Source organism: Rhineura floridana, chromosome 6, assembly GCF_030035675.1.
Source record: "Rhineura floridana isolate rRhiFlo1 chromosome 6, rRhiFlo1.hap2, whole genome shotgun sequence".
NCBI classification, from domain to species: Eukaryota; Metazoa; Chordata; class Lepidosauria; order Squamata; family Rhineuridae; genus Rhineura; species Rhineura floridana.
Window position 1 is genome coordinate 151156116 of NC_084485.1, and position 8906 is coordinate 151165021.

At 43.1% G+C, this 8906-nt stretch overlaps 1 protein-coding gene across 3 annotated transcripts in view; it reads right to left on the reverse strand.

The window, feature by feature from the left end:
* TADA1 (transcriptional adaptor 1) overlaps positions 1–8906 on the reverse strand; it is a 28623-nt gene that overhangs the window by 19352 nt on the left and 365 nt on the right. Inside the window, exons 2-5 of one of the 3 annotated variants that reach the window (XM_061634091.1) lie at positions 8614–8670; positions 7509–7595; positions 818–909; positions 18–83 (exon numbers count right to left, since the gene is read on the reverse strand). In XM_061634091.1, the coding sequence (XP_061490075.1) occupies positions 18–83; positions 818–909; positions 7509–7534 (184 nt within the window). In that variant the 5' untranslated portion in view covers positions 7535–7595; positions 8614–8670. The remainder of the gene's footprint in view (positions 1–17; positions 84–817; positions 910–7508; positions 7596–8613; positions 8671–8906) is intronic. The other 2 variants (XM_061634092.1, XM_061634090.1) reach the window with 2 other exon arrangements.

An 8906-nucleotide genomic window follows, 5' to 3' on the forward strand; every position in this document is an offset into this window, starting at 1 on the left:
TTTTATAGTTGACTTACCAGGTGCAGAAACCAGTATCTGGCATCGTGTGAGAATAGCCAACAGGAAGTCATTGTGAGAATGCACTATCAAAAGAGAAGAGGGAGCTCACATACAGATGACAGCAAGCCATTTTACAACAAAACATGCGTTTGTATTAGCATCATATAGTAGCACAGAAGATGCTCTTTGAGTCTGTGCAGTGAGCACATAACTAGATATTGTGCATATAATTCAACATCATCTCAGCCTTCATCTTCTACAGAGCCCTTATGACTACTGCAAAGATACGCTTAGAGTGTATGAGCAATCCTGGTGAAATCTCCAAATCCAAAGGGGTGGCTACATGGTGTCTCCATTGATTATGGTGCAGTTTGAGTGCCCTATAGCTCAACCTTCCCATGGCCTGTCTATAACTGAATCATTTTGATGCAACTAAACCTGACTCAGATGCTGCTTAGTGCACAGCACTGGAGCTAAACCCAAGTTAAGAATGGATTTTATGGATGAAAGATAGGGCAACTCAGATTATTTATTTATTTTATTTTATTCAATTTATATACCGCCCACAGCCCGAAGGCTCTCAGGGCAGTGCACAACATAGGATAAAATACAATAAAATCACAAAAACAGTAGAGTGTAAATATTAAAACAATAAACAACCAAATATACATTAAAAGCTTAAAAAAAGATTAAAATGCCTGGGAGAATAAAAAGGTTTTCACCTGGCGCCGAAAAGATAAAAGTGTAGGCGCCAGGCGAACCTCATCGGGGAGACTATTCCATAATTCGGGGGCAACCACAGATGCATTTTTCTTACCATTATCTTGTGTGAGAAGCCTCCGTGCTTCCAGGTCAAACTCTTCTTTGCTGATCTTTTGCTTAAACCACAGCTTCAAATTAGCCCAGTATCTATGCAAGACATAAATAATAAACTGATAGACTTTGCTTTTCAGACTATCATGTAGTTTCATACAATATAATTGGAGGAACCTCAGGGGTCATCTAGTCCAAGGATGAGCAGAATCTCAATCACGGTTAATAGATTTCAGGTTGAGTGTGACTGTCATGGTTCCCTACTGGATTTCATTTTATACTTTATGTGCATCTGGGAGCAGAATGAAGCACTTTGGAGAATGATGGAACAGGGATATTTCATCCAAAAATAATTTTAAAAAAATTGCATCTCCAATGTCTAGCTCCAGCATAGTCTCACTTGTGCCCATTGGACCACTCAAATAAAGCACTGGGAAATTACCTTGCCAGCAATTCAATTTATGTTGGCTTTTTCCCTATGTTTACTTTGGGGCAATTACAAATGGTGTTCTGTACAATAACTACATGTTTATATTACAATTACTACATGCTTATATTTGTAGGTTTCCAGTTCTGAATTCTAAAATGGAAAAGGGTTAGGTCTCAAATTAGCACATACATCCTCTGATTTGGAAACTTCCTCAAAACCCCAGCTGTGTGTGAAAGTTTATGTAGTTGTTACAGAAAAACTCTCTGTGCATGAATGAAGGAATGAGAGTTTAGTTAGCAAGTCTGGTATTCTCATAATGCCTGAGTGTAAAATTTGTGCTGGTTTTATTTCTTAAGACTTGGATCTTCAGTTTAGGATGAGCTTTGCATGAGATTGGGAAGTCTGTGTAGTGTTGGAAGTGCTGGGATGCAACTCAGCTTGCTGGGGGGGGTTACATGGGAAACGGTAGATAAAGGGGAACCTCCAAACTTCCTAGACTGTCTTTCTGACCTGACCTAACCTGTGCTGATCTTCCTTCAGGTGCTAGATAGGGTGCTCTTAGGGTTGCTGACCTCATTTCCTGCTCCTCCCTTCTTGGAGTCACCTTTCCTTTGTCTCCTGCAGAGGTGAAAGAGCAAGCATGGCTCTTTGCATCTCCAGCTTTAGTTAGCTAGAACTAGGATCTTTCCTATCCAGTATGTATTTCCTACAACAAATGTAAGCTTTCTTATTTTCCTAAAGGCAGAGTTTCAGTGTGATTATATCCACCATAAAGTGTGATCCTTCAACAGGGATCCTGTCACCATTCAGCTAGTATTCAACTCAACTGCCAGTATTCAACTCAAATACTAACACATAGCTCTGCCAGTTACAGTGCATTTTTAGGGGTTGACAAGTGGGACCCACAACAAAATGTTCCAGTCAGCCATGCCCTCCGCCACAATACTCCATTCCCACACCCCAACAGTAACTCTGTATTATGTGGCCACTGAGTATACTTTTTCCTCATTGGACTGGGGCGGGTTTTTTTCTGTGCCTTAGGTTTTTTGCAAAAAGATGGTTAGAACTTTGGTGCTCCCATAAACCTGCTGATACCTCCCTCTTGTGCGTGGGTTATGCTGTTTTGGCTACATAAGCAATGGCACTCATGCCTGAACATTCAAAATAGAGGAGGAGATGTTGGAATCCCTGATCCATAGTAACTCAGATGTAGGTTAGTATTTACATAGGCATACAATTGCAGTGTATGGCTCATGGGGTGCAGCAGGTGACTGCGACCATTTCTGCCCCTAAGCTGCATTTTTGACTGGCTCTGATAAACAAAAACAATAAGTAGATCCCACAAGCCAGAGGTCTGTCCACCTCAGATCTGGACTGAAACTCTTCCCTTGGAGTGGCTGGATTCTTGTACCTTTACTCTATTCCTGAAAGATGCTCTTTCAGCCTCTAAAATACCTTCAGAACAGAGATCCCCCCAGTTTCCTTCGTAACTTTTTCCACTGCCCAACTGAGCCATTTGAAGATAGTTTCTATATCTAACACAAGTACAATTTCAGCTAGGGTGACCACATGCAAAGGATAGGCACTTTTCAGAGTGTATAAGAGCGGGCATTTAAACAGGCACAACTTATTCAGGGATGAAGAAACTGCATTCACTGAACTTCCCTGTTCTACTTAACTATTACAGATACGGGGACCCTTTTTATTTATTTGTTTGGAGTATTTATATTCCACTTATTAAATAAAGTCCTTAAGGTAGTTTGCAAGGTATTTAAAAGACAACAAAACAGATAAGTGCATATAGACAAACGTGCATATAATTTTCCCCTAGTTCTCAAATGTTCCAAGTGCCACTCTGCAGCTAACTCTCCTGGATTGGAAATGTCTCCCAAAGCAGCCACATGTCACGTCCATCACAGGCCAGGACTCTTCCCACTGCCTGTTTTCACTACATATTACTCCTACCTGCCCAGTCTTAATTTAAATCACATTGTTTTTGAAACCATTATAAAAACAATGTGTAGTGATGGTTCACCTTTTCTGAGTAGATCATAAAGCTAAGGGCAAGCCAGAAAATATTTCACCAATTAATAGTTAGCAATTTAGAGCAGGGATGTTTAAGCAATAACTTTCATGCTAATAGTAGCTAAGTAGCTGAATAGCCAACAGGTGGAGCCCCAACTCCCTTGCAGTCCTCAGAAATATTCACTAATAGGCAAAAAACCCTTGTGGTTTAAGGACATGTTTCTACCAAACTTTAAAATGCAGGGAAACTGGACAGCTATAACAAATGCACCAGGGGAGCAGGAGACCTGACCGCCTTTCTGAGATATTGTACTGCCCTATAAATTTGTAAAAATGCAAACACAATTTGGGTTGGTTTTTCACAGTTCAATCCACTTCCTGTGTAGCTTGGAAGAATTTGGTAACATGTGCCTCTGGGAGGAAGGGGGAAATTGGGTGGGTGGGTGTGCACTGGGCAAAGGGGAAGCCCCTTTCCTTTCCAAATGGAAAACATTGTGAACAGTATCATTGTTTTTCAGGGTTTCCCCACCTTTTTATTCGACAGCAGGCACATGTAGCCTCCCACCCAAAGTTATACCAAAGCTGTCCCTGGCCACATCCACACCAGACCTATATTTCACTTTAGTCATGGCTTCCCCCAAAGAATCCTGGGAAGTGTAGTGTGTGAAGGGTGCCGAGTCTTCCCCTCACAGAGCTATAATCCCCAGAAGAGGGGCTGACTGTAAACCACTCTGTCAAGGGAACTGGAGTCTCCTAACAACTCTCAGCACAAATTACACTTCCCAGGATTCTAAATGACTGTCTAAAGTGAAATAAAGGTCTGACATGGGTGTGGTGTCCTGATTAGCCAAGCCAAACAGCTGTGAGTCTGGCTTTGACGACACTGCCAGTTGGTTCTTATTGAGCATGCCCAACGTTACAATAGACTTCAATGTTGAATTTCTTAAATTAAAAATCAGCCATGCATTTTTATAACTTTTAAACTGCAGAAGATGAAGGTCAGAGTATGGGGTAAGGTCAGTAATAGGATTACAGCTACTCTGTGAACATGGCTGATTTTTAATTAATTTCAACAAATTATGAGGCCATTGACAGAAAAAAGTCCACCAGGGGTCTGGATTTCCCCCTCTTGTTTTATACTTTGAACTCTCGATTCTCTCTGAATGTTGTGTGTATTGCCATGAAAACTTAGAGGGTTGTTAAGTAAGTGATTCTGAGTTCAGGACTATACATTTTGTAAGGTTTTGTTTTGAAATGAGCTTATGGGAAGTATCAGAATGGCATGGTAGGTATTTTCAATTTAACATTGTGGAATGCAAAAAATCCATGCTGGTTATAGTATACAGCCACTCTCGTGGTTGTATAATACTCTTAAGTTGCTGATGCTGCACCTTTGAAATAAATTTACTCTAAAGCAGGTGGTCTGCTACAGGAAAATAAGTATAAAAAACAGTACCAGCACTTTGAGAGGATCCTTGAAACCAGATGGTAAAGCATTAGAGAAATGTGTCCATGCAACTAGCCCCAGCAAGGACCCTTGCTGCTACATTTTCATATACTCAAATACTCTTCAAAGGCAGTCTCACATAGAGCATGTTGCAGTAGTTCAATGTCACTAAGGCACTGAGGAAGGCCAGGATCTCTTCTTGATCATCCCAGAGTGAAGGACATGGAATAATGGGCTCACGTTACAGGAAGCCAGATTGCAACTGAACATCAGGAAAAACTTCCTCACTGTTAAGAGTGGTACAACAATGGAACTAATTACCTAGGGAGGTGGTGGGGTCTCCAACACTGGAGACCTTCAGGAGGCAGCTGGACAGGCACCTGTTGGGTATGCTTTAATTTGGATCCTGCATTGAGCAGGGGGCTGGACCCTATGGCCATATAGGCCCCTTCCAACTCTATGATTCTAAGATACGGGTAATTGTATTCTCCCCTACCATCACCAGAACGCTTTTTTTGTCTGGGTCTTTAAAGCAAGAAGAGACAGTAAGAATAGCAGTTCTGCACCTCTCTTTCCAAACAATGGAAATAGCATCGCAGTGCTATGACAACTCTAGCTTTAGTACCTTATTTGTTATCACACCAGGAAAATCAACAAAGTATATGAAAGTCTATGAAACTAACACAACTTTCCCTCTGAAGGTTTTTGGTACACATGTACATAGTACTCGCAAACTATTCACAAATATCTCTCAGACAGGCACCAACGGGTGGCATTAGGGGATGAGGTTTCGGACCCTTGGCCTCTCACTTGTGGAGTGCCACAGGGCTCTATCCTCTCCCCTATGCTATTCAACATCTATGTAAAGCTGCTGGGAACCATCATCAGGAGATTTGGGCTGCAGTGCCACCAATATGCGGATGACACTCAGCTCTATCTCTCGTTTAAATCCTCACCAGAGTTGGCTGTGGACACCATGTCCAAGTGCCTGGAATCCGTAAGTGGATGGATGGGAAGGAATAGGCTGAAACTAAACCCCGACAAGACCGAGGTGTTACTCGTGGGAGACAAGAGAAGATGGGAGATATAGACCTGGTGCTCAATGGGGTAAGTCTACCCCTGAAAGACCAGGTCCGCAGCCTTGGGGTCATTCTGGACTCCCAGCTGTCCATGGAGGCTCAGATTTCGGCAGTGAGCCAGGCAGCTTGGTATCAATTACATCTGATACGAAGGCTGCAACCCTATCTTCCTGCCCATCTGCTCCCATGGGTGATACATGCCCTGGTCTCCTCTCGCTTAGACTACTGTAATGCGCTCTACGTGGGGCTACCCTTGAAAACGGTCTGGAAATTACAATTGATACAGAATGCGGCGGCACGTTTGATTAAGAACAGCCGTCATCATGATCGTATCACTCCGGTGTTAGTAGATCTACACTGGCTACCAGTTGTTTACCGGGCCCAATTCAAGGTGTTGGTGTTGACCTTTAAAGCCCTATACGGTTTCGGCCCAGTTTATCTGAAGGAGCGCCTCCAACATCACCAAGTATGCCGCCTGACGAGATCAGCCACACAAGACCTTCTCTGGGTCCCACCAGTTAAAACAGCGAGGCTGGTGCGGACCAGAGAGAGGGCATTTTCGATCATGGCCCCCACCCTCTAGAATTCCCTTCCTTTCGATCTTCGCCATGCCCCCTCCCCTAATAGGTTTCCGCCGGGCCTTGAAGACCTGGCTGTTCAGGCAGGCCTACGGGATCTCTGGGATGGGTTAGTTTTTACCGTTGTTATTAATTGGAAGAGTGGTATGAGATGAATGGTGGTCCTCTTTGATTTTATATTGTATTTTTATTGTATTATTGTACGTCGCCTAGAGTGGCCATTAACTCGGCCAGATAGGCGACTCACAGATAAAATTTTATTATTATTATTATTAAATAGAGTATCCCTGTTCCTCAGCAGTGTATGACAATGTCACAGGAATCAAGCCTTTTCCCACCCTATGCCCACAGTATAATTACTGCTTGAAGGAGATCTGATTCCTCCCAGAGATGAAGCAGTCCTGATCTCTCCACTGGTGGCAAATGCCATTTGAAGAACGACTATGCTTCCAGTCTCTCAAGAAAGACACTTCCAGCTTTCTTGAGAGATCTTCTAAGACCTTTAAAGAAAGCTGGAAAAAAAGAGCCTGTCGAGACTTTGGATCGGGATCCTGAACACGATGTGGGAGAGAGTGGGGAGGGGGATTTGGAATTCCAGGAGTTGCAGCTGGGGAGTGAAGAGGAGGGGGGAGAGAGATGTCTACAGTGAGAGACCTTGGGATTCCAACGGCCCGGGAATCATCCCTGCCAGTTCTCACGTCTCCCTTCGAGCAGCGGGGAGAGGAGATGGAGGAGGAGTCGGAGAGAAGAGGATACGTAACCCCTCCTCAGCCCAGCAGCCTCGTAAAGAAGCCGGTGTCCAGTTTCCACTCACCAGCCCCCCCCCACGGGATAGAGACTTCAGTACCTCGGAAGGAGAGGGACCCAAGGAGCCCCCCTCCCCTCGAGCTCGAAGACGGCAGAGGAGGGAGGAGCAGAAAAAGGCGGAGGGAGGGGGATCACTCCGAAGGAGCACTAGGCTGCACGACTGCTTCCCTCCTTCATAAGTGATGGGGAGGCGGGAAAACTTCGCTCTGTCAACTTTCTTTCAATGCTGCAGGATTAGATAGTTAGGGAATCTAGTGAGTTAGAGGTTTGCATGAAGCACAGTAAATTCAATGTTGTAATTTCCTTAATAAAGAAAGAATTAAACACACCCACGAGTTCGGTCATTTCCTCCCATCCTGGGCACGACAGAGCCAAGTGTAAGCTGCTAACAAGACTTGGGATGTATTCTTCCAAGGCTAAAAAGTTAATTGATTAATATATTATTGATTAATATTGATTAACTATATTTTCTTTCTCATCCTTCCTTCAGAAACCTTAAAGAGAGCACCAGATACATGATGTCTCCCGCCACCCCTTCATCCTCATTAACACCCAGGCACTGACAAGCTAAAAACAGACCCTCTATCCACATAGACCCCACTGATTCTCCTAAGTTACTACCTCTTTTCAATCGGCTGGAGCCAAATGAAGGAAAATGCTCAGGGTAGAATTTTCATCTTGGTCTTAGAGCAAAGCCCCCATTTCCCATGCACCCAAAACTCAGTATTTTCCCCCACATTATAACTACAGTATGAAGTTTCAAACATTTAGTGGTGTCAAACATTTTTTTAAAAAAAAAATAGGGTTGTTTGGGATGTGTGAAATAACAGAAATGCACTCGTGAGAGGAACTGGGATCACTACATGGTCACAGGGAAGCCATGATGTTTCTGCCTTGATTCATCTGTAATTATTTATACACTCCTTTTTGACTGAAAAGATGCTCAAAGAAGTTCATAAAAGAACATAAAAAATCTAAAAACATTTATAATATAAGGGGGTTCAAAGATATTAATAACAAAATTATTATGACATCTGGTCTCCCATGGCAGACTGTTTTAAGGATAACTGGAAATACACAGCAAATTCAGAGGGGTGGCTATGTTAGTAAGTTACTCGAAAACCAGAGAACCTGTGGATATTCCAGATGTAAAAATTCTGGAATGTTGGAAGCCGTGGGGGGGGGGGATGTTTTTCTCTGGATTATGTTTTTAAAAAAACAAATATGGAAATTTGGGGGGGGTTGGAAAATATGCAATACTTTTTTTAGCACCACATAAAATGTATTTATGTATAACTTGGTTCGCCATTAAATTATCATGTTGGCATTTTAACAGCATAGTTTATTCAGAGACAGCCTTTTGAAGGGGGGCATATCCGTTAAAAGGGGGGGGGCACATATCTTTCGCTCCTGCTCCCAAAGGGTCAACAGCACCTTAATCTCTACGGATCAACATTTCCAAAACAAGGGACGTTTCTGGAGCCGTGGGATCTGAAATAAAGCATGCCCACAATGATCTACAGGAAAATGAGGTGTGGGAAACAGGTGAGACACATTATAACATAAGAAAATTCCACTGAAATTAGGGGACACAGGTAGATAATATCTATCCATCTATGTACAGATCCTCCATTTATGAATTATCCCCGCACCATCCGGTGCAAGAAAAAATCGAGGCCGATCGGCAGGACCTACTAGGCCTCTCTTACGGTTGGGCGACTTAGCGG